Genomic DNA, 27,228 nt, shown 5'->3' with positions numbered 1-27,228 from the left:
TGAGGTGGGCCTGTGTGCTTTAAATGTCAGGGCATTCTGGCTCTGTTTTGCTGATATGACATTTCACAATGGGAGAGATATATAAAATCTTGGGGAGATAAAGTAACAACCAATCAGCTTCTAACTATTTCTCTCCAAGATTTTATAATCTCCCCCAATGTAAGGTAGGCATATTTAATCTGAATGTCATAGGAAAATGATAGAGGTAAATACAGTAAATTAGGTGTGTAAGTGAACTGGGCGCTGCCGAGTGTGAGCGGGCCATGTGGGCAAATGGTTTTCCCTAGTGAAAACCGAATACAAAGTGAAGGAAAAGGTTTTGTCGTGGTCTAGGCGCTACAAATCAGTCCCACACATGGGGTATGAATTCCCAAATATAACACTTAACAGAAAAATCCTAACAGTGTAGGTAGAACACCATCACTGGTGGGTGGAAAATAATAAGTTCATATAAAATGGTTCGTATATAAAAAAGGAAATCCTACCCAACGAGGAGTAGGGAGCCAGCGGGTGTTAGCTGCAGGATACCCGGGTTGCCCTGCAGTGGCTCCAATAGCTTAAACCCCAATCAGTGAGGAAATCCTGTGGATGAACTGGAGATCCAGAGGATGACACAGGTGCAGGTGGCCGACGCATTTCGAGACGTATAGTCTCTTCCTCAAGGATTTTTCTTTTAAGTGTTATATTGGGGAATTCATACCCCATGTGCGGGACTGCTTTGTCTTCCCTTATTCTTTGCTACTATATTTTAACATCTTAATTCACCTGTTTGTATATACGAATGTACCGCAGTTTGGTTGAACCCTACGTGTCCCAATGGGAACATGATCCAAGTTTTATTTATTTGTTTTATATTTGTCAAATAAATGTATATGTTTCATGTAAAAATTTGAGACCCCTTGATTCTTTCACCTCATTTCAATAGCATCCGAGTAGCGCCTAGAATACGGCAAAACCTTTTCCTTCAGGTTGAGATTTATCACCTCAGTAGGCGGATCATGTGACTGGCTAACATCATAGACAGTATCTGTGATGTTTCTGCTTGGCATGGAACTGAAATTTATCTCATATTTCTGCTGATATAACTAACATCTTATGGTGTAATGTATGCTTATGCTAACCTGAATTTTTATAGTATATGTTTAGCCAATAGCCGCAATACATATATTAACCAATTCTGCCCTTAAAATATGTGAAAACTGCTGTTTTTACATGTTTAAGGGCAGAATTAAGTATCCCTCTGATGTACCATAAAGGAAAGCAGGAAATATTAGAGATATCTCCTGCTTTCTGTCCGTCGGTTCCCACAGCAGCTGTTTCCATAGTTTTTATGAGAAGGGTATTTAAAAAATCCACAACGTGAAGCTTTGCAGATCTTGCTTGCTAGGGCTAATGCCATCTTCAGATGGTGTCAGCCCATTACCTGCTGTGGGGCTATCCTGCTAGAAAGCGATTTGCAGCTTTTGCCACATTGCACAGCTGGAGAGTCGCAGTAGCCTCAAGATAGTCTGTTGATAGAAGTAAAGTGATCTCGGACAATTTGCGTCAATATGGATTTTTAATTGTCAGGGGCAGACTAGGACACCTTTCGGTCATTATCCTAACCCTCCCCCTCTCCCTCCCCGGTGCCTAAACCTAGCCCCCTCCCCTAGTGCCTAAACCTACCCACCCCCCTTACTGCCTAACTGAACCCCCACCCCTACTGCCTAACCTCTAACTCTTCCTCGGAAGGGTCAGCGCTGGTATTCTGACAAGTGTTGGGATTCCGGGGTCAGCATTCTGAACGACGGAATTCCCGCAGTCGGTATTATGGATGCATCCCATTTTAATGAATATGTCCTTACAGCCATATAGAGAGTTTTCAAATTCATGACATCACTAAGTGACCCGTATGCTCTTTAGTAGAGGGGTTTCACAATTACGCCATTATTAACACAATAGGCCCTTAATAAATTTCAGCTCCACTTCCATGTGGACCATAATCTGGAACTGGGCAGGGCCATATATAGGGTGGTGCAACATGTGCCATGGCACTGGGCACCGCAGGGCAGGGGGCGCTGTTCAAGCCTGTCAATTTTCAGTTTAGAATAATTCTCCCTTGCAGCTCCTCTTATTTTATCTCCGACATCTCCTGGCCGCCCCTATCTCTTCCCTGACTGACTACTCCATGTGGCCACCTCCCCAAGCACTTTCAGTCACATCCTCTTTTATTTAACACACACATTTCAAAATACTGTCATACCTGGGACTCGAATCTTTCACCTCTCACACGGCTGTCAGACACCTTACACATGGAGCTATCTGCCCCCCCCACAACTTCTTGCAGCACTGAATAAAGCCACCGATTCCACACCCAAGTGTTAACAGGACACCTCGATTACCCTTGCTGGTGAGTACAGCTGCTGGTGAGTACAGCTGCCGGTGATACACGGATCTACCCGCTGCTGATTTTTGCTGCGCATACACTACAAGTAGCACTCTTTCTATACCTCATACTTGCCTACTCTTCCGAAATGGTTGGGAGCCTCCCGAAAATCAGGTGTAGCTCCCTTTCATAATTGGCCGGTCCGGGGGCAGCTGATGAGGCAATTTGCGCTGAATCGTGTCATCGTGGCCCTGTCCCGGCAACACAATGCCGGTAATCTCGGCATTGTGGAGCGGGGTCGCAATGATGCGATCGTGTGGCCACGCCCCCTGCAAAACCATGTCACATCCCCCCCAGTTGTGCCGAACTGGCTACCTCTTCTAGAAGAGGCAGCCAGATTGTCGGTAAGCCTGCTATACCTTCAGTCGGAGATCTACACTACCAGCTCCCGGCTTGTGTTCTGATGGACAAAACCTGCTGCAGATGCACATGTAGAGCTTGTGAATTATACTGCATAATTGTATCATAAATGCAGCCATTAGATTCACACTTTATTTGGCAGTGACACCGGAATAACAGTGTTACAAAGGGATCGGTAATCCTCATCATATGGGACAAATCAGATTTGTCATAGCCCTTCCCCATTAAGCCACACCCCTTTTTCAGATGCACGTCTTATGTCCTTATTTGAGGACGGGACGGGGGACGCTGAAGCTCTTTCTGGCCCAGGGCACCAAAAAGTCTAGTTATGGCTCTATCACATGGTGCTATATCTGGCGAGTATGGAGGGTGTACTAGCACTATAATCTGTTTCTCAGACGAAAACTGCTTCACAGAGAGCTGTGTGGGCTGGGGTGTTTTCCTGATGGAGGATGAAACCATTTTTCCACAACTCTGATCTCTTTCTTCTGATTCTTCCCAGCAAATTTACTAGAAAATTTTTGTAGTAATGTTGATTCGGAGGTCAAATTGAACAAATTAAAAAATTTTTTTCCACATTTTCATTTGTTTTTGAAGTGCAAGGCCTTTGGGAACGTTCATCATCTTTTACATCCTCTCGGCCGGCACTAAATCTTTTGTTCCACTCTAACACACGTGCACGTGACATACAATCTGCCCCGTAAGCCCCGGTTAGCATACGGAAAGATTTGGTTGGCGTTTTGTTCATTTTACCTAAAATAATTTAACACGTAGCTCTACAAATGAACTAAGCATTTTTATGATGCACGGGAAAAACACAATTTAGAACATTGTGTGACAGCAAAATATCTGTGCAAGAGGGAAGACGCTTGTAAAACTGTTTTGGGATAGTCCAGAGTCAATGTTCCCCCACTCCCTTTTACCTCATGCAGTATGGTTTCATTTTTACAAGTGCAGTCTCGTTATTTAATAGCCACACCTCATATCTGCTGATATGAATTCACACTGTGTAAGGTAAGCTTATTTAAACCTATATATTATATTAAAATACTTTTTAAATTGATAGTTTTATAGATAGACAGATAAATCTTAACTTGTCTGCTTTTCACCACTTATCACCTTAGTAGGCTGATCATGTGATTGGCTAACATCATAAACAGCCTTTGTGATGTCACTCAGTAGTGGTAAAAAGGTCAGTTCTTGGAGTAAAACTATGAGCTGTATCTGGCGATATGACATCTCACAGTGTCAGGCAATCTTATTTTAACCTAAATGTTATATGTGAATAATAATAGACATGTCACAGACATGGGATTTTGAAGCTGTGTTCACGGGCTGGGCCTTGGATCTGTGTTATTCGACTTAGATGTTTTCTGGAGGAGACTTGGTCTGATGAGTATTAGGAACTTATGAATGAGTGCAATTAGATGGTAGAAAGCTGATGAGCTGATGGCAGCACGGGAACTGCTAGGAAACTGTATGAAGAACGGTGGTAGTACGGTAGTAGTACGGGAGCTACTTGGTGCAGCTGGGTAGCCGTATGATGAACGGTGGTAGCTCGGAAGCTACTTGGAGCTGCTGGGTAGCCGTAAGGTGAATGGTGGTAGCACAGAAGCTACTTGGAGCGGCTTAGGAAGCCGTAAGGTGAACGGTGGCAGTACGGACTGCTTGGAGTGGCTTAGGAAGCCGTAAGGTGAACGGTGGCAGTACGGACTGCTTGGAGCAGCTTAGGAAGCTGTAAGGTGAACGGTGGCAGTACGGACTGCTTGGAGCATCTTAGGAAGCCGTAAGGTGAACGGTGGCAGAACGGACTGCTTGGAGTGGCTTAGGAAGCTGTAAGATGAAGAAGTAATTACTTGAAGGTAGCAATTACTTTGGGGAGCACAGTGAGGAAGGGGATTTGTTGTACTGGCAACCTGTGAGAGCTGCAGAGATCCATTTATAGGAACTACAGGATGCTGATTGGCTGAGGAGAAGCATCCTCATTGGTGGTAGTGGAGTCACATGGGCAAATCCAAGATGGCCGCGCCCATGGACCGGAGGACAGCATTTTCTGGCATGTAAGTATTGGAGCCGGGGCAGCCATCAGGAGTCGGCGTGGAAGAGAGAGGACAACGAGACCCGTCAGAGAGGACAGCAGATACCGCTGCACGTCGTGGGAGCCGGAAGGCGCAGCGGGACAGAACCCGCAAAGGTAAGTGCCGGGGTCTGTGTCTGAGGTCTCTGTTGTGGGTTGTGACAGGACAGGTCCAGATTAACAATGGGGATGGCGCTACAGCACAAGGAAAAAACATAAAAATAGGCCCATCATCATGACAGCATGATGATAACCAGCCACTCAACGGGCCAAATGCTTGGCCATAAACCATAAGTATTCAAATTGTATTTCTATTTTCGTCACAAAGTGATGTCATTTTTCAACTTTTACATATTAAAGATTCCATTAATCATCACCTAACTTATAACATTTAGGGGGGTATTCAATTTGGAGCGAAAAGTCAGTGCTGGAGGTTTTGACGGGGATAAAGTACCAGGTGCGTGCCCGCTTATCCCTGTATTCAATTGGGAATCAGCAAAAACAGGACCCGGCGGAAAGGTAAGTATCGCAAAAATTAGGGAATTTTCGAGAAATGTTCCTGGGACCCCCCTAAAGATGTCCAGACATGGGGTATCACTATGGGTACCCCCGATTTGGCCTGCGGAAGGTAAGTAGGGTTTTTAAATAGCTGCGGCAGGTGCATAAATGCGCCTGTGAAGAAGGGGTGAAGAATAGCACTTAGTTTTTTGTTTTTTTTTAAAAACTAGTTGCATCAAATTTGGGGTACATGAAAATGGATGCAAGCATATTTTTAAGCCCCTAAAGTGTATTTTTTTCAAAAATGCACTTGCCGCTACCAGCCGCATTCTTCAAAACACCTGACGCATACATGGGGACCCCCCCCCGAATCAATTTCGCTACTTTAAAACTTTGTTCCCCTATTTTTTTCTTAAACCCCAAAATTAAACTACCTGTTTTGGGGTGTCCTGAATGCTTTTTTAATTATTTTTTTTGACACAGAATACTTTTAGGGGAGTCTCCCAGGGGTGCAGGCTATTTTTTGTAAGCCTGCACCCCTAAACCCCAATTCTGCACTTTTTTTCGCCATGTAAAACATGGTGAAAAGTTATCCCTGATTTTTTACAAAGAATTTTCGCACCGTTGAAAAGTGTTTGAAATTGAATACGGGGATAATTAAAACAGGCGAAAATGACGGGTTTTCGCAGCCAAATTGAATACCCCCCTTAATTGTAATTTCCTAGTAATGGATCCCTTAATTAACAATGTAATGCAGGAGATATTACTGATGTTTCCTGGTTACAATTCTCCCCCATAGTCTCCACAGTCCCCATACTTTAGACGTAGAAATTATGCCAATCATCAAGTTCCGAAAGCACATCCACGGAGCAAGCAGGTGGAACTGCAAGTCTCAGCAAGCTTCATCAGCCAGCCAGTTCCACAACACCAGCATGCTGCTGTAGTAGGCAGCAGGGGTGAAGTTACCAAGGAACACAACAAACCTTCCCTAGGAGGTGATCCCAGTTGTAGAGCTTGGGGGAACAATAAAGCAATGATGGGGCTACACATGGACATGCGGGGACGGAGCACAACGTGCACCAGTGACACCTGTAGTTGAGGATAGTGGCTGGAAGGCAGCACGGGCACATGACGGTGGCAGATTACTGCCCGCAGAGCAAGCTACAAGCAACTGGCCCAGCATAACCCCTCCTGCATAGACCATTGCAATTTACAAAGCCATAACCTCTGGCCTGATCACCACAGCCTCCTCTATGTCCCCGTACACCTTCCTGAGGCTGGAGTCCATGGTGTTATAGGGAAGCCCCCGGCAGAGATCTTGGTGTAGGCGGTGTACTACTGGGCTGTGTGCATCTTTTGCGCTATCGCCGTGCTCTCTCGGTACCTGTGTCGTTATGTTTCTATCAATATTATTGCAGTATATTTCGGGGGATTGTACAGTAGTGGACAACACAGAGAAATCGGCAAATTAGTGTTATCATGGCAGCTGACGTTTGTTACCTTACAAAGTTTACAGTTTATATTTTGTTCATTGCTTAAAAGTGTATGAAACCTGTGAAAAGCTAAGATGCACTTTCCTGTATAATGTGTACCTGGAGGATGGAGGATGCAGAAGGCGTTCCATTAATAGTATGAGGAGATGACCTCAGATGTGTTAGAAAAAAAAAAGAGAAAAAGATATTTTGAAGAAAAGTGCAATATATCCCAATACTATACTGGGAACACTTGTGTTACTGTGATGCAAACAACAACCTCAGAGGACAATAAAGCATAACTGCCTACTTCTGTAAAAGCATTTCAGGGAGATTGTGAAAGTAACAGATAATGTTGGTAAGGTGCTAATGTGATTGGATGTGGTTCTATGAACAAAGGGCCTGATTCACTACGGTTTGCTGTTCTGATTATATGCACGCAACTGCATTGCTAATATCAGCGGTGATATTTTAATGATTGCATTCACATTGCGTACGTTGCCTGACAAAAGGACACCCACTTCCCCTTACATCCGTATACTTGACCAAGATAGTGAAATAATTGGTAACATCGAACAGTTAGAGTAGCCCAGACCTCACTCAGGAATGCACATGCTATGAGGCCTCAGCTGGCATCTGGTATCTCAGTGGATAATTTATGCACGCCCCTGCAACCACGTTGAAACGCACTGGCACGCCTGCGTTTGCCCGACCTCACCCCCGTCACCACCCACAAACGGCACTTCCGTTCAATCACTCTGCTCTGGGTCTGCGTAGCCTCTGCAATTGCTATTTCGTACACTGTAATCCATGCGCAGAACAATCGACTGATTGTGTGCGTATTTGCAACTGTGATCCGTGATGAATCAGGCCCAAAGTATTTAAGTTTTGCAAATCATGCGCAGTTGCTACAGTAAATAAAATCTGCCATGGTCCTGGAATGGCCAATATGTCTGTTCTTTAACCCATGAACCCACTAGCTCAAGATGATTTACCATAGGTGTGACTGTGCATGAAAAAAATGCTGCACTCTATTCATTTTTAGTACCTTAAATGACCCGCTCTAACTCTCTCTGGAATGCATACGATTCCCGACAGCGTGAGCCCTGCAGGGGTGAAAATCCAGATTGTCCTAGGTAAGTATTTCCTAACCTAATTTTACCCCTTAACCCCCCCTTCCCCGCTGCCTAAACCTAAGTTCCCCATGGTGGTGCCTAACCCTAAGTCCCCCCCCCCCCCAGGAACCCTAAACCTAATTCTCCCTCCCCCACGGCTGTCTGCGCCCGGCTTAACTTCGATCAATATGCCGGGTGTCGGGCTCCCGGCTTAGGTCTAATGACCGGCGGCAGGATTTCGACGCCGGTCATTAGACACCTGCCGGGATTAAACAGTCGGGATGCTGACGGTCGGCATTTAGACCATCGGCATCCTTACTGCATCCCCTCTCTCTTCCAACAGGTTAATGCAATTCCTCATACATCCACTGCAATTGATCAAACATCCTTGGGCACACAATGTAGCCATCAGTGTGCTGAAGAATAATGGCCATTTTCTTGTAGTACACATCCTCCTTATAGGACTGGCCATTGACCATTGATAGTTTAGCAACCATCAATGGTCAGAGGCAGATAATGTGTGTTTTCATCATTGATAGCCAACCACTGATGGTTTAATATCAATGGCTGAGCCCGAAGGTGAAACACAAATGCGTTATGCGCAGGCGACTGTGCAAAACATAAACCATTGATGGCTCACCATCACTTTTTTTCAGTCCATTGGTTGATAATGATCGACCATCGATAGCGGAGTTGTCACTGGTCACCACTACCTCCTTATTCTTTTCCCCAGTGTTTCCTCCATGGTAGACCATGATGACGTGATTGTTGTGCCCTCCTGGCCCGGCCTCAGGGAGATTGTCAGACTCTTCAGAGAGTCAGGGAGATCACCACTATTTCAGGGAGACTCCTGACGTTCAGGGCCTGAGGTGGACGCAGTTGGCCGATGGTTTAAGTCTGCTCACGCATCTGAGAAACACAGAGCATGCATCCTGATTGTTCCTGCTCAGAGACGCAGCATGGAATCAGATGCAGGGTGTGTGGGCTTTAGTGGGCGTACCTGGGAGGTAGAGGGGGTGGCCAGGCCAATGAGGGTGTGTCACTGACCGCATCTGCATCCAGAGACACACAGCCGGTCACACAGAAGACCATACTCAGAGACACTGCACCTGCCATATAGCTGGTGCAAGTTTCGATAGTGTGACCTATGGTGCGTCTAAAGGGGCTCAGAGTCGGAAATGCACCACCTAAAGACGCTGCAAGTGGGCGTCTCAGTTTTAGAAAGTTGTTTGTGGCATTTAATGACTCAGGACCAAACCCTCAGACACAGTCAGAAAGTATGGGATTGTTCCTAGTGTCAAACATGCCATTTCGGCTTGCGGTGCAATTGGACAACTCACTGGTGACGCTAACAGCCTGTTCAATACTGTGTACAGGATTCATGCAGCTACAGGGAAAGTTAGTAATCTAGTATTTGGGTGTGTGACTTACCCTAACATACACACTGTTCATGTTATTGTTGCTCAACTGCAACCTCTCACTTTCACTAAGGAAACCACTGAATGTAAATACCGTTCCCCATCATAGATCATCTTTCAGGAACTTACAGTAGATTGCACTCTAGCAGATCAGGTTACAACAAACTGCAACACAAACACTTCAGGATAACCATTGTCAAACTGTCATTTCTGCTTCCCATGTGTATATTTTGCATCCAGGTAGAAGTGCTCCCTCCCCAGTTCTCCAGCATCTGACCATCACCATTGCCAGGGTTCTTGTATGATCATAACCTTCTACCCAAGGCTCCTTTATTTAGGGGTGTATTTATCATGCTTGCTCATTATGTGAGGTACTCGGCAAACTGTATTGGATAATACCGCAGCGATACAATATGTAGTACCACTGCAAGTTACCATAGGACAGTAACCAGATATGTGCAATCTTCTGAATAACCTTCACCAGCAGCATAATTCCCTGGCAGAAATGTGGATCTATTACTGCCAATGTCGCATTGCGTCACCCCCACCCCCCCCAAAAAAAAGTCCTAATTTTCAGTTAGCATGCGCAAGCCTATAAGACCACACATGCCCAGTAAACATTTTAGCTGCAATACATTCTGCGCATGCACGAGATGGAAAGTGACTGGTGAGTTTGAGATGATGTTTGATGTGAGGTGGGAGGGAAAGAAATTTATCTTCCACAGAATTCCGATTGACCAGTGGGGACATGCTGGCAACTGGGGGAGGAGGGTTAAAAAAACCCAAAAACAAACATATGAAAAAGGGTGTGTATTTGGGGGTGTGGAGTGTCTGTAGGACCTTCTATCTCCCACTCCATATAACAAAGACAAATGGGGCATACCTATTGGCATGGGATCTCCAAGAGAGTGGGCAGGCGGACAGGAGGAAAGGGCCCAATCCCTGCTATATAAAACTATGATTCCTTGCTTGGTAAAGCAAGGGACTGTGCCACAATGACGCGATTCAGCGAGAATGGTGTCATCAAGCCGCCAGGACAAAGTGGGCGGTTAGTGGGCAGCAGTGGCGAATTCCAGGAGACTTACCTGCCCTTCCCATAGTCCGGTAGAACTACACAAGATTCGATAGTCTCTTAGATGTTCCGGGACACTAGGCAAGTATGAAATGTGGCACCCTCATTTGAAAGAGGGGAATCCCCATACAAATCTATGCCTTATGATCGGTCAGACATTAACCCCGCACTCCAGAACAATCAAGGAGTCCAGGAATGGGGAACATCCGATAGTCCTTATATCCAGTTCTTGTGACTAGTGTACTGTTAGCACAGTGGTTCCCAAACTTATTGTATTAAGTGGTGCCCTATAGTACTAGGATTTTTTCATGGCACCACTAGGCCAAATGTTTCTTATTAAGAAATTCAGAAAAACAATATTAAATAAAGTACATTGCACTTTCCTGTCACCCTTAGGTTCCGTTATGTGGTGGTGGACAGGGTTACACTTCTGTTTGTTCATATATTTTAGGTGTGGCAGCCACCAGCACTAGTTTTGTACCACTAACCCGTGGTACCCTTGCAAGTGCCCCACGGCACCCAGTTTGGGAACCACTGTTTTAGCTGCTATATCCATTTCCCTGTATCTAGGGCCTAATTCAGAGATGGACAGTAATGTAATGACCACTGCATTCTCTCACAAAGCGCAGTTGCTAAAAATATGCTAATGCCTTCCAAAGTGTAGCTAAGCTGCCTTCCCATATCCGTCTGACGATGTGCAACAGCGTGAATATCAATATCATTGACGCACATCAGGCAATCACGTAACATGCAAGGCAAGTCTGACCAGCCGCAAACACTGCAACTCTCCTGACACATAGAAAGCTCTCATGCTGTGCAGGAGAACGCAATGTCTAATTTATGCACGCCCATGTAACAGCATTTACACGGTCAGACACTACTGGGTTCGGGATGCAATCGGGAAGCCGGCTGACTTTATACTGACAGCCGGCTTCCCGACTGTCATATCCGGTGAGGGTGAAATGCCCGGCGTCTAGATGTAGACGCCGCTCATTTCACCGACGCCGGGAGTCCGGCATCCCGATCGAAGGGATGCCGGGCACCGCGAGCGGACAGCCGTGTGGGGGAGGGTTAGGTTTAGGGCACCCGGGGGGGACTTAGGGTTAGGCACCCCCCCGGGAGTGTTAGGCACCCCCCCGGGAGTGTTAGGCACCCCCCCGGGAGTGTTAGGCACCCCTGGGGGGAGGTTAGGGTTAGGCAGCCCCCCAGGGAACTTAGGATTAGGCACTTAGAGGGGGGATTGTGGTTAGGCACTTGGGGGGGGAGGTTAGGCACCCCTAAGGAGGGTTAGGTTAGTTTATACGGACAGCCACAGGGGGGGGGTTAGATTTAGCGCACCCGGGGGGACTTAGGGTTAGGCACCCCCCGGGAGGGTTAGGCTAGGGGGAGGCACCCCCCCGGGGGACTTAGGTTTAGGCAGCGGGGAAGGGGGGGTTAGGCACTTGGGGGGGAGGTTAGGGTTGGGCACCCCTAAGGAGGGTTAGGGGGATTAGGTTAGTCATTACTTACCTTACGACGATCGGGATTTCCAGTGCTGTCGGGCTGCCGCTGCTGGGATCTGTTCCAGTGTCGGGCTGCTGCTGCCGGGAATCGTGCAGCCAGCGGTATTTCATACCGATTCCCTGGGTTCTTCTAAGCCCCCCATTATCTTATCTGTTATTTGTGTTTAATCAGTGCCCAGTGCCAGCAGCTCCTGCACGCAGACTGCGGAGTAATGCCGCCAACACAGATTATATCACCTATAATGTGGTCAAATTATCTCAATGTACAGCGCTGCACAATATGATGACATTGTATAAATAATACTATTTATCATCATTATTTGAGGTCTTTGGGAAGTTTTCCTTGTGTGGATACTATGCCATCACAATTACATGTCATTGCTGGGAAAGGTCTCGGAGTGCTATACATGTGGGAGAAATCAGTCTCCGGAAGACAGATCTAAAAGTGCCTACACACTATGCGATATCGTGTCCGATTTCCCTTGAACTCTCCCCGGCAGTCCTGGACATGCTTTGGTGTAAAAAAAAAAAAAAAAAAAAAGTGTCCAATCTGGCCCACGATCTATCGTGCATCCTTACTATTTTCAGTGCATCGTGTCAGAGATTGGCAGATTGTACCTGCAGCAGGTAAGATCTGAAGATGCGATGTACGACCAGTGGGTACATGCATCGGCATTTTTACACAATTGTGATGCGTTGAAATCGGGTGAATTGTGTAAAATATCACCTAGCGTGTAGGCACCATCTGGCTTACACATATCTGGTTTTACTTTTCCATCCATCCTAACAAAGTATCTGACCCATTTCAGTTGGAACAAAATGTGCTGCTTCATATTTTCCCAATTATTTTTCTTCCATTGTTAAATGAAATGACTGATGTTTAAGGTGTTTTTTTTCTGTCAAAACCCAATGTTAACAGATAGATTTGTTATTTTTAAAATTCAACAATATACAGGAGGAGTAAATTATTCCTTTTCAAAGCAAGAGTGCCCCCTGGTGGTCTATAGACATCCTTCCTGAACCTTGTCCCGAGGCTATGTAAGGTCATCCAGCACCACCATGTTATTGGGAAAGGTTTCTCCAGCGTGATTATTAGCTTGGTCACCCCCAACTGGTCTTCTTTTTACTTAATAATATTACACATGCTATATATACAATATGAGTACTATTACTAGACATGGACGTGCACACATACAGTACAACATTAATACTATTTTCTAAAGGTGCGTACACACTGGGCGATTAGGAAAGACAGTACGATTACGACATCGTAATCGTACAGTCGTTCCTGATCCCCTGTAGTGCCTACACTGAACGATCAGTCGTTCAGTGCAGGCACACTCCATCATTCCTGAACACGCCGATCTGTCGTTATTGGCAGATTGGGCTGCATGTTAAGGTGATGGATAATATCGGGAACGACCAGCGGGAGCACGCATCGCTGTTCATTTCCGTCCTTATAGTGCACGATTACTGAGCGATTGCACGATTAAGATGTCGTAATCGTGCAATCGCTCAGTAAAATCGCCAAGTGTACGCACCATTACAGTATTTAACATCAATTACAATCCAGTCTATAGTAAACCATTTGTCCTCTGTCATTACTGGGCTCAGTTTCTTATGATGTACAATACACCTCACAATTTCTGCCTATAAATCAGCATCTAGCTCTTCAACAAGGAAATTGGTGAGATTAAACTGTTCATAAATGTAATTGTGTCAGTTTAGCTGGTAACCAAACATGTAATTGCTTAGCTGCAGTCATCTCCCCATAGGGATACATATGCAACATCCATTTGCATATATGTGAGGTGATAACATGTTGTCCATGACACCTACCTGGTTATCGTCTTAGGTCAGCTACTCAGCTGTAGTTAGGTCTCTGTCATCTCAGGGTAACATGTGGACATGCAGGGGTGTGGATTGATGGATAAACAGTCAATGGATAGACATCAGAAGGTAGACAGCCAATAGGTAAACAGGGTTAAAAGGTTGACAGGTAAATGGTCGACACAGACTTAGGTCCACATGATCAAAAGATCCACATACAAATTGTTGCCACCTGTTGACCTTATGCACTGTCAACCTTCTGGTGTCTATCGACTGTCTACCAACCATCTGGATACCAGCACACAGAAGCCTCTGTACATGCAAGTGTGATGTAGATGAATTAGAGGAGGCAGGTGAAGTGGTGCACAGACAAAACTGGTGAGTATAATGGGTTAATGGTCATCTTTATAGGTCAATAAATGATGCAGAATTTATTTACATAGCGGCTGTTCACCATATCTGGACAATTTATAATGACATGTAATAGCACAATACTCAGTTCTGGGTGATCCACATTCACTTGGCACAGAGCAATCACCTCACCCATCCTTGGGTTTATTAGGATATATATTTACTTGTTCCAGAAACTGACGATTGCCTACTTCACAACAAGCACTTTCCCCACCTCGCTCCTCTTTCACTGTCCATCACATAGGTCAGGTTTAATTTTACTCTGGGCCCTTGGAGTTGACACCCGCTTCTCCATAACACTTGTCCCTTTCTCATAATCTGTAGCTCAACTTTCTAACCCCACATGTTCCTCTCCCTTTCTATTGACATCTCTTTAAAAAACCTAACATCACTTGTCTGGTTTCTGTTCCCAGAACTCCTCGCACTTCAGGGCATCACATGGGTTGAGATATATGTAACTTCAAACAATTGGTTGTGAGGGATGGTGCCTGTCCTTTAAAGCGGTTGGAAAACCCACTACCACTCAGCTCACCATTCAGACTGAGCCCATGGAAGCTGGAGAGATGTGTTATAATCTTCCTAACCTTTAAAATAGGGGTCATCAAAGTTTAAAGGGTTATCCTATCTTTGCCCTCAATGATAGGTATTTCTCATTTCCCAATAAGTAGACAATCGATTCTATCTTACCAGCTGCTGGGACAGAGAATATAACTTTTAACCCTGTTAGCACAGACCATAGGAATCCTTCATGCTGACTGTGGGACACTGCTCTCTTCATCTGGACTGGGCTCTTCCAGTACAATAAAGTACTAACTTGCAATTGAAGAATAGACTATTAGGAGGTAAGCCAGTTAGAGACCACCACCCTATGGGGGGAGGCCATGATGAAGGGACTTCCTGTCCAAGTACATAAGCATTTTTGGTATTGGTTAATACTGGGGATAGTATTATTATCGCTGATTTGTAAGGTGTCAAAGTGCTCCACAATGCCCGAAAAAAAAAAAAAAGGGGGGGTCCTCAGCAAATTGCTGTGTGTAAGCAAGGAATGCGTTAATGTACGCTTCAGGGGCCTCTTATTACCTCACTTGTTTTGCATGTTTATTCAGGGATGGCTGGTGTCACAGACAGATAGCCCACAGATGCTAAAGGATTGGGGAATTCCTTTGACTACAAAGAGACAATATTTGTGGTTCCTCCAGGCATATTATCTACAGGGAAAAATACATCAGAATACTTCATTTATGTTTGTGGAGTCCTCTGTGCAAATTATCTTCCCGTGGAATTCATTGCAGCAGGATTACATTTTTTTTTACATTATTATCCCCGCCATGTAATAACAATTTGCACAGGGACAACATTTTCAATAAAGCGCCTTCCCTGTGAAATACTTCTCTGCAGTTTTCGAAAGACTTTCCCAAAGTTACTGACGCTGCACTTGTGCACAGTATTAGTTTGAGAAACTCCATGGTGCCGGACGGAGGCTGCGGGAGAGGGATCACAAGGAAATGCCTCCACAGCCATAAAGTGGCCACCGCTATCTGGAGAGGTCAGCTGCCTTTTGGACCAAGCACCAAAAAGTGACACTATTTGGAGCTTGGTACATAGGCATCAGACTGCAAAACCCGTACTAGATTACTCTTGATGAGCAACACTGAGAAAGAGACATACATTATAGCTGTTCACTGAATATTGTCCTCTTAAGAAGTGTCCTTGCAATAGGAGTTCCCCTTATTGAATAGGTAACAAGTTATAATTGCCTGTGACACTTTGGGACAGACCGTGTAGAAATAAAAATGTCAGTAATAAGCATTTTATATAGTTAATGCTGTAACTCACCAAAAACTTTTATTTATGATTATTATGACTATCTACAGTATACAATCTAACAAACGTGTCTTCCTGTATGCACTGTATAAACTAATTTAGATTTATACATTCTTTTGACATTTTGTAATTCATTTTTTGTAATTGGTCATCTGGGATTCAATTTATTCTTGGTAGATCTAATGACGTCTCTTCCGAATGACAGGTATGTAAAACCAATGGAAGCCCAGTATAACCATACGTATTACCTCTGTCCTACTTGTAGGGTGAGACTTGGCTGACAGTTATCCTGCAAATTCCGACCACATTTCCAAAACAAACAATTGTGGAACAGCTGGGAGTACATACAAAGGGACAGGAGAACATGAAAGGTGGTTACAGGCTGCTACAGGCGCGTCCTAACAATGGCTGAGGTGGTGTAATGTGGTGATGAAAGGGAAGCGGAATGACAACAGATAAATACTGAGACATGATAATACAGCTGGCTTTACCTGAAAGCAGACACCTGTGTGATGTACAGTTTAAAACAAGTTTAAACCAGGATACGGATGAGGGCTTTGTTTTAATTTTTCCATATAGTTATCACGATAGCACTGATGATAATCCCCATTGGTCTGTTTTTCATGGCCCAGTCCTGGTATCTCCATCCTCACGTGGCATAAACAAGACAATAGCAGCGTAAAAAAAAAAAGTCTTTATTGGTAGCATAAAGCATTATAATGCAGTACTGTTTAAATCAGTGCTTGACAAATTTTTCTAAAATCTAGGAGCCAGGATGAAAGTGTAGGAGCCAGATCACTGACCCCCCCCCCCCCAAAAAAAAATTATAGGAGTGAGTGAGGAGCACAGCTCTGTGTGTTATGCAACTGTTATACACACTATACTATTCCACAAAATGGTTGCAGTTGAATGGCTACAGTAACATGGAGGCCCCCTCACTGCTCCCCTGCTTCACCCACCTCCCTCCAGTAATAATGGACCGCATTTCATATAAAACAATTGTGCCAGAAAGTACAACAGAACCCCCCCCCCCCCTCCCCTCGTGGTCACACCACTATCCCTGTGAAGCCGCTCTGCAATCCCTGGCCACGCATACCCCCTATTACCGGTGAGCTCTATGCAGCCAGAGATAAGAGATAGTAGACAGCCGGGACATACAGGAGGATCAGCGTAGACTGGGACAGACAGCATAAGTCAGAGCAGGACAGGAGGAGTCAGCGCAGGATGGGACCGGACAGGAGGAGTCAGCGCAGACCAGGACGGACACAGCCACAGCAGACGACACTCAGCACATGCACTCCTGTGCATGAAATGAACGCCGCAATACTATAGGCACGAATCTCCGTGGGGGCTGATGAGGATCTGCATCCTCCCTCACTGCAAAATCTGGTAGCCATGGCGACCTGGCCCCTGGGATTTGTCAAGCCCTGGTTTAAATTAATTTATATATTTATTTTTATGAAAAGGAAATGTTTTTGTAATTTGTATGGGTTACACTGTAGCTCACCAGTTCTGCTGGCCACACACACAGCGATATTTTACCTGATCTGGCAGATTCCGAAACATTGGAACGACAAATCGTGTAAAATATGGCCAAATCCTGAGTAAATCGTGAGTCCCCGCTGGTCGCACATCGCATCTTCAGATCTGCCGTGCAGTAGATCTGACAATCTAGGACACGATGCACTGTGAAAGTCTTGATGCAGGAGAGATCGTATGAAGATTGGACACACAATTGTGTGGAGATCGTGTGCTGAGCTGCCGGGGAGAGTTTCAAGAGAAATCGTACACATCGGCTCATCTTGAGCACATCGCCATGTGTGTGGCCATAAGCCACATTAACGGTTATTTCCTTTCCCGTCCTTCAGTCACATCAGCCAGGTGGCAGCTCAAGTGGAATTAGTGCACAGTGCTGGGAACTTACACGGATGTCCACATAATTAACAAGTATCAAAGGAATATAATAAATAACTTTATTAATATAAACTTATTTAATTTTAGTTAAAAACATTATATTACATAAGTTATATATTGTCTATATTTTAAATATTCTGCTCCTGAAAGGGTAGTCAGCAGTGAAACACTAGATCATCCACCATCTCTTCCCCCAATTGTTTTTTATTTATATATATATATATATATATATATATATATATATATATGTACAACAATGTAGTATTCTGTCCCTAAAGTACCATTTCAGCTAAAGAATATTTGAAATATAAATAATAATATGAATACACATTTTATATAAATAAACTTTAATTTTTACATTTACAAGAAGTAGGTACATTTGCAAGGTAAATACAATACATAGATCAGCCACCCCTTTATACACACACTAAGCGGTAGTGTAATGCTGCAGTATTTGCAGGATAGGTCTTTGAGTCGTAGGCTTGGTCTCCTCAGTGCAAGGTAGGCTTTTCTATTCAGCATGTGCACCTCTTTTGCAGTAATATATTCAATCAGTGTTACCCAACTCCGGTTCTTAGAGACCCCTAACAATGCATGTTTTCCATATCTCCTAGTGGTTGTCATTACTGGCAGACTCATTTTAAAAGATCCACAAGTGATGCTAATTATTTGTGATACTGAGATGAGCGGTAAAACATGCACTGTAATGGTGCATACACCATATGTCCAAATCTGACTGCAAACACATCAGATGTCAGATATCGTTATCCGACATGCGGAAATGCTCATCATTCATCATTACAGGTTCACATTTCAGATGTGAACGATTTTTAAAATAGTTATCGTTCAGATCTGACAGAAAATCTAACCGCGTGTATGCACCATAAGGGGCCCTTGAGTACCGGAATTGAGAAGTACAGCATTAAGTAATGCTATAACATGCAGCCAGTATGTTCTGCAGCATTGAGTCTACCAATTTCTGGAATTATGAAGACCATACGCAGCAAGATTATGCTCGGTGGTGGAAATCAGTCTCTGAAGCTACTCCAGAAAATCCTGGGAATACACAATTATGTTCAGATATAATAATGGAAAAGGCCACTCATGGGTAAGATCAGTGTCCTGCTCATTATACCCCTAGGCGATCATACGTTCTCTGTGAATTGTGTATTGACACCTCTCCCGTCAGGAAAGACATGTTGCAACATGGGATGAAAATAATCACTTAGTAACATTAAGTAGGTATTAGCATTGATCTGGTCTTCTAAAGGAATGACTGCACCCAAACGTGGCAGTGAAATGTGTCCCATTATTAGAGAACCATTGGGACCCATCACTGAAGTTTTTCCATGGAAGTTCTATGCTGACATTAGGTTGTTGATAAAAGATTAGTAAGTTGAGGAGATAAAAATGGGTGAAATGTGGCATTCATTACCTACACGTTGCACTCACTCAATTTGGGGTTAAAGTTCAGGCCAGGACAACCTGTGTGCTTCAATCCAGTTGTAAAACTACAAGTCCCAGCAGCATGCTGGAGGTTGAAGGTTCCCAACACTTGGAGAGCCATAGGTTGGCCCCTGCAATAGACTAATTAGAACAGTCACAGGGAAGAAAAAAAAAAGACAGTGTGATTGGTAGATGAGCATTTCAGGAATGTTTGGATGTGTCTAGGGTACAAAGCAAGGGACTCCAGATCAGCATGTTTGGTATAGTGTGCTCACCCAAACATTTCTGGATGTAAAGAACATGTTTCCATGTGAGGAGTAGATCATGGGATCTCATCACTATATACCACAGCTAAGAGACACTCGCTGTGTGGCTGGATTCAGCTTTGCTATGAATTGGAGAATGCGGTGGTACGGAGGTGATTGTGTCCTCTCTAAATGGGGGCAGCTATGGACAGGCTCAGGGTGGCTATGGAAAAACCCACTGGTAAGCAGCCGAGTAGCAAACTAGGGCAGATGTTCCTCAGGTGGCTTTTTCCTCTGACAGGTATAACTGTGTGCTGGGCAGTCAATGTGGCATCTACACCTTATGCACCCAACAGCAAACTCTGTGAGACAGTCGTTGCTGCAGGATAATAAAAATGTAGAAGTGTTTTGCTAATAAAAAGCTTTTAAATATTTGTAATATTTAAATATTATGATACCAACATCTACAGAAGTGCTGATACCCAGCCTATTTGAATAGAAGCAAGACTGTATTTGATGAGCACTTATATTATATTGGTTTGGTACGCATATGACCATGGAGCTAAAAAAAATATATTTGGCCTATACACTTAATGTACTATTTGTGCACAAGCATGTTTTTTTGTTAGATAACTTCTAGTGTAGAGTTCACTTAAAAAAGAAGGTTGCATTTAATAGATAAAATAAATAGGATACAAAAAAATACGACTAGGTAAAGAAAACATACCCGATAGCTATAGTAAAACAGTTTAAAAGACTGAACCATGAAGGTAAAATATACTGTTTACTGTTACACCAATATTCCACAGCAACTGTACAATATCAAAATAATGCATTACCTTCCTACCCCACTAGAGACAGCTGAAAGTCCTCCAACATCCTGAGGACAGTGCCAGGATGGGACCTGCTTCAGGTCAAAAAGCAGAGACTGAAGTTGCGGTGACATCCTGGCCCTGGCCTTGTATATTACTCAACCAATCCATCACTGTGCACTTCTGCCAAGCTGTCATTCTCTTTGTGCAGTTACCCTAACATGACAAGCTGCTTCAGGGTGGACATGTTTAGAGATGTAAAAACATTTCAGTTATTTCCTGTATAGCATTCATCTCCGTAATACACATCCTTTGCTATATATTAATCATAAATACTGTATGATTTTGCTGTAAAATGAGGCCAATGATCTTGACAGTTCTCTCTTCAAATAACAATTACATACAAATACGAGTGTATTATCTAATAATCTAAATGAATCAGCGCAGCAGAACTATGTACATAAAGTGACATACTTCATAGGACACTACACTAGATAACATTAATGGGGAATGAGGTACAGTTTAACAGGATCTGCACTGATCAATTTAATCTACTTAGTCTGCAAGTCTGGAAAGCTGCAGCGTCAGCGGAACCGGCTTGTGAGACACCTCTGTATTCTTCATAATGAGGAATAGGAAAATAAAATAAAAATAAATCTATTTTTAGAAACGTGAAAATCGTCAGAATCAATTCATGTCTGAAATAACCTTGTAGTGGGACATTATTTACAGGGAACTTTGTACCAGCTGTTTGAGATATTATATTTCCCTCAAATGCCCTGAATCATTTTTTCCATGCTTGCTATGTGGCTAGCATGGTATTACAGCACGTAATGTGTTTATCAGTGTGAACAAGCCCTAACGCACGGCTGAGACTGATGTTGCGCGCCATTGATTATGCTATATATGCTCACACAGCAGAACAGTCAAAAGAGGGATTTTACACCTGCAAATCACTGCAATATATTGGTTTAAATATGCCCTCTTGCATCTTCTATATAAATTGCTTTAGCTTATTCATTATGTATTTTTCAGTAAAAAAATAAAAAAAATAATTCAAATAGGTAATTTTTTATTTCCATTGCACTGGGTTTGTGCCATATTCAAGGGATTCAAAAGAAATGTATTTAGAAACAGCTGAAGCAAATTCAAGCAATAATTTAGAACGGCAAAACAACATTTTTTCTTTTCAAATAGCAAATGGTTTTTTTTTTAAGTATGCATCCGATGTCATTTTTCACAAATCTTTAACCTTCAAAATCTCTCTGGAAGTTGCAAAACATGGCTGCCACACACTGTCATGTGATGGCATAGGGAGGAGTTGGAGGAGAGTATTATATTACACAGAATAGACAGGTCAGAAGGGCTTTTTTTTTTTTTTTTTTATAATAGTCTCTATTTGCACTACATCATGTGCCATATGACTGTGGTTGCCATAGTAGTCACATGACACTGGTTTGTTTGTTCAGGCTGTTAATGGTGATTTATAATTCAAAGAAAACTGGTACATACCATTCTACTTACATCATATGGGACTGCTGTTTAAATTGTGCGACGTGAACTTCTATTAGTTTACTTTTAGTGACATTTGATATATGGGGCGGGATGCAGCAATGCGGTTTTTGCAGCCAAATCTCTGGCATTTTTAGAGGTTTGGCCACTTACCGCATATGTAACAAGCCCCAGAATGCGATACATTCTTGGATGCGGTGGGCAATGCCATCTGTAGCTGGCGTTGCCTATTAGAAGCCTATGGGCTTCTATTTGTGAATCCCCCTGTGAGATCCAATCGGATCTCTCCCAGCACCCCACGTGACGCGAGAGTCCCTCTAAGCATGTTCCAAAGGACTTCTGGGTCATAAACCAGGAAATCCTTCTATGGCAACAGACAGCTATTATCAGGAGGGCTGTCCTTTGTGATTTTTTTTCAAGCATACAGCATTAATAAACACAGTTATGCTTGCGAACAGTGATGGGAAGCATCGCATTCAAAATACCATGAGTCAAGCATCCCACCCATGTTGAGAAGTGCTTCTATAGAAATCTATATATCGGGATGCACAAGATGTAGAAGTGAAATGGGTGCACAAAGATTACTTACATTTAACTATTAAACAAAAAAAAAGAAAACTCCATTTAAATTAAAATAAATAAATAAAAATACCAGTTTTTGGTGGAATGCTGTAAATGTCACATTATATGAGTATAGGGTCTTGTGTTCCACCTGATCTGGAGGTTCCTCCTACCAACCACGTGTTGGCTGACAAAACGCAGCCAGTATAAGTACTGTAACTCTGCCGTAGGCGTGTGGAATACATTGACACTGGTGGACACTAGACCACAGGTAATATAATGTAATAATGCAGAGTTAATGAAATTTCACCCAAAACTGAGAATAGCCATTTAGATTTTAATGGTATAAATGAAGTAGGTATATTTGTACAAATTTAGCCTTGCCCCGGAGCTAACATGCCTCTTTCAAAGTCTGCAATATGGGACTGTCCCACTGAAAATCGGGACAGTTGGGAGGCATGAATGATTAATGCTTACCACTGTGCAATCCACAAATTTCTTTCTAACCCACTTGGGCTATTCCTCCGAAATCCTGTGTTTGCCCTCAATCATCACAGTAAATCCAAATAAAAATAAAATATAAATTCACTATTAAGAATCACTTGACAGTATGTTTTACTGAACAATTCTAGAACCCTTGAATTAAAAAACAAATACATCCCCTCCTCCAATATATTTGCTCTTTAAAAGAATATAATTTATGATGTGATTTAGCGTCATATTTATTATTGAGACTTTATTTTGATAATTAGAATTTCCTAGCACACCAATAAGAAATTAAGTTTTGCCAAAATGTATGAAAAACACACGGACAGAGGAGACGGTAGGAGCCCCCCTCTGCGATGAGTAAAGGGATTGCTAATGCTTTACTTCCAGGTCCTCATTACCGGGCAGAAATCCTATGAAACCCTTTCCCGTAATGTAGCCCATAGATGACGTTAGCTACCGCGGCCATGCTCCGGGAATGATCTGCGTTCCTGATCTTGGTCAAAGTTTCTCATTTTAGCGTCCCCCATACAAACCTCTGATATCTGCGCTCTCCTCCCACTATGTACATTCTGGAGATAAATAATATTTGTGGGTATTTATTAATCAATATTTGCTGGATATTCCCCGAAACACCCATTTTTGGGGATGTCCCGCAAATATTGTTTGATAAATATGCCCCTAAAACTTTGTAGAATGAATTATGCAGTACTATTTTTTGTAATATCTGGTGGGGATGCTGGTCTCATTACAGAGTCACTATGAGGACACAATGTTATACTTTACTAACAATAAAGAGCACTAAAGAGGAACGTTGTGACCATATAAAATCAGGGTTTTCACGGCTAAGGATGGAAATAGAGAACGGCGATTCCTCGATTGTATAATACAAAGTAGCCAATGGGGGCCTCATAACATGCTGGGCTGTAAAACCTATAATAAAATGTTACTTTATGAAAACAGGCACAAAAATAAAAAAGATCAATTCACATTATACTTACCGCTTAATGAGGTTAAGTTATTTTCTGACAGGACACTGTGTAGACAATCACAGGACAGGTATGTTATGCGCAGTGGTTCTGTGTCTTATGAGGCCTTTAAGTTTCCTCTTCCGTTCCAAACCCTAACAGGCTAAGTACTGTTACTTGTGTCATTACCATAAGGACGAACCGGCACCAGCACGCAACACATACACAGAACACGGCACTGACCAACAGAGGAGCAGACATGTACGCAGGCTAATTTTCTGTGGATAAAGCGTCCACATTTATTTGATCTTCCATGTGCATAGAAAATGGCAGTGAGACTTATGAAAGAGGCAGGGAATGGACAATGGTGTAGATTATGCTCTGCTATTAAATGACACTACGAGTAGAAACGTTAGCATTTATTATAGCGATTTCTATCTCTGCTTTTCCAGTGATTGCAAATGATACACTGCAATACGAATGATGGCACCAGCGACAGGTTAATGGCATTGCTGTATTTACATCAGTGAGAAAATTTACAATACAGTATAGCATACAAGGTCGACATTTAGTAACAGTAAAACAAATAAGCATTCATTTGATCCATATTTCTGTACATACTACGTGGAACGAGACTTTTATTCACATAAAAAATAAAAATAAAAAAAATATCAAGATTTGATTTGACCATAGACATATTCCCCAAAAATCATCATTTTCATCAATCTCATACCTTCCCTCACATTGCTCGCACCATCACCAGACTATAGAGCTACAAGCATAAACAGCTACAAACGCAAGAGAAACAAAAAGAAAAAACACCCATCTTGCTTCAATTCCTCTCGTTCATAATAATCCTTCAAAGAAAAAACAAAAACAAAAAAATCACCGTCTACCATGATCCCTCTTTAATTCACTTTCTGTTTTCCATCATTAGAAAAAAAAAAAAAAAATCAGCAAATAAGGCCATTCAAAAATCAGGTCAAGCATAATTACTAATAGAGTCCATCTACACCCACGAGTCCGGAGATCCCGGGTACTGTTCCGACCTGTAGGAGGGTCTTCTAGTGGAGTAAAAGTCAACATAGTTTGTGGATGATTTTAGTCCGTATTGCGCATTAGAGTCAGTCGCTGATGTGAAGTGAACGCGTTCATCAAAATATGGGTCTTCGTAGCTATGCGGAGACTGCAAATACAATCGGTAGGAGTCATAGTTTTTCCTATTTGAATCTTCGGGGCTATAGTACAGCTGGTGGGACTAGTGGCAAATGAAAAGGTTATTTTATTAGGGAAAGGAACTGGACAAGGATTCATATACAAGACATTTATATTGTCAGGACCATTTGCTCCCTAAAACTGAATCAATGTGGGATCACAATAATACTAATTCAACAGAGTGTGAGATCTATGAATGGAATATATTGCTCAAATGTTTGTACTACAAAATAACCGCACACTTGCAAAGCCAACACTAGATGGCACTATGGAAGCCAACATTTTATGTTTTAGAACTGCAGGCATCTTTCATGTGCAAAACGGAGATAGATGTTTGATGAACTATTCTTACTGGTTGTGTACGGAGATCTATAAGAATATGGATTCAGCTTTCAGAGAAAGATTCCCTGTGTAGATACCAGTCATGCTTTATAAGCTGAAACCTGCGGGCTATGTACGGAGGCCGGTTTAAAAGGTATGTGCGGGAGGAGCGCAATAATTACCAATTACTCTAACACAAGGGACAATGTGGGATTATATTATTGCTACTACACAAGAATAAGAGGATCTCTCCAAAAACAAGACTAATAGAAACAAATTCCTATAAATATGTAATTCAGCAGATCACAAGTTTAACTGTAAAGGCACAACGCTGCAGGCAGTATAATTAGATACCTTTAACAGTAATAACTATTGACTTTATAATCATTAGAGAGCAGTGGGAGTATTAAACAGCGGTTGCTTCAGGCGTAGAACATGGGGCCTGAATTCCGCACTAAATATTAATTTTAGCTCACTTTTCGCTTTAAGCCTGTCAATAGGTAAAGAACCAATAAACATAAAACACACGTGACATTACATAAGAGAATTATTGGCAACACATCAAAAATATACATAAATATGCCAGTCATTATCTGAAAAAAAGGGCTTCAATGGGACCGCTGATGGGAATACTGGAGTGTGTAGGAAAATCCCCCCTCCCCTACCACACAATGATCATATTATTATTAGATATTGGTGATCATTATTAGTAACTCATTTATAGAAGCCAGCTTCATCAATCATTCTAGAACTTGTACTACATTCCCATACTCTCTGCTAAGAGCACATGGGAAAGTCTATGCACAGACATTATACCTTATCTCACTACTGGACACGGCTCTGTCTGTGATTTACATTTTTGGGCTCATGCATGGAAAGAACGGACGGCTATTAGCAGCAGGAGACTGACCTGCATTCCACCCTCAGTGGGTAATTATCCCAGGTAGAATCCTCTCTGGCTGTTTATCAAGTGTCCCATTTTCACTCCACAGATTGTCTGTCATGTGAGTGGCTAATGCACATACAGACCTCCAAGTCCAGCGATTGCTTTTTAGTTTTTCACTCCTGTGTTTATTTTACCAGCGATGGTTATTATTACATACAAAGCAAAACACATTAATAACTACCAGGACCCATCAGCTATCTGGGTGTTGGGAGAGGGGCTGGGACTCTGGGAGGCAGGGGGTTCACTGGGGTGCCACTATTGACAGTATGTAAGACATGGGTGGTGGTTTCCTTTCATGTTGTGAAGTAAAAAGAAGAGATTAAATTTACAGTTTAATAGAGGGAGGAAAATGTTACCTGTTGCCGCCTGTTCTGCTCTCGCGCTGGTGACGAATAAGAACTGATGTAGATAGGAGACGCTTTGCTGGACCCTGTAAAAATAATGTGTGTTAGTCCCCTGGGCGAGACGGTACAGTGGTACGTGTGACGACTCTGCGGAGGTACACAGGCATTTTACACTCTGTACACATGGAATGTTAGATTACGTGAGCAATAAGAACTCTGCACATCGGGAACAAATAGCAATGCGGACAATTTAACTGTCACCAAACAGAGACTTTAAATGAATGTTGCCAGCGACTGACCATTATTCTCACAGACAAATGCACTAGAAAATCTCTGGGATCGTAAAGCTACTCTTGTACCGATCTAGGTTCCATCTCCTTAACTCAAGGCAATGAGGATTTACACTTCCGATACAGCGGCTATAAAAAGGACTTCCCTCCTACATTTTCTTACA

At 42.9% G+C, this 27,228-nt stretch overlaps 1 protein-coding gene across 1 annotated transcript in view; it reads right to left on the bottom strand.

Moving 5' to 3' along the window:
* Window positions 1-24,219: 24,219 nt before the first annotated feature.
* PKP4 (plakophilin 4) overlaps window positions 24,220-27,228 on the bottom strand; it is a 105,235-nt gene continuing 102,226 nt past the window's right edge. Inside the window, exons 18-19 of the mRNA XM_088474773.1 lie at window positions 26,787-26,860; window positions 24,220-25,206 (exon numbers count right to left, since the gene is read on the bottom strand). Coding sequence (XP_088330899.1) covers window positions 24,958-25,206; window positions 26,787-26,860 — 323 coding nt within the window. The 3' untranslated portion in view covers window positions 24,220-24,957. The remainder of the gene's footprint in view (window positions 25,207-26,786; window positions 26,861-27,228) is intronic.

This window comes from Taudactylus pleione, unplaced genomic scaffold, assembly GCF_031769625.1.
Source record: "Taudactylus pleione unplaced genomic scaffold, aTauple2 ptg000156l, whole genome shotgun sequence".
NCBI classification, from domain to species: Eukaryota; Metazoa; Chordata; class Amphibia; order Anura; family Myobatrachidae; genus Taudactylus; species Taudactylus pleione.
The sequence above is the reverse complement of the archived record's forward strand: the minus strand, read 5'-3'. Positions and strand labels throughout refer to the sequence as shown.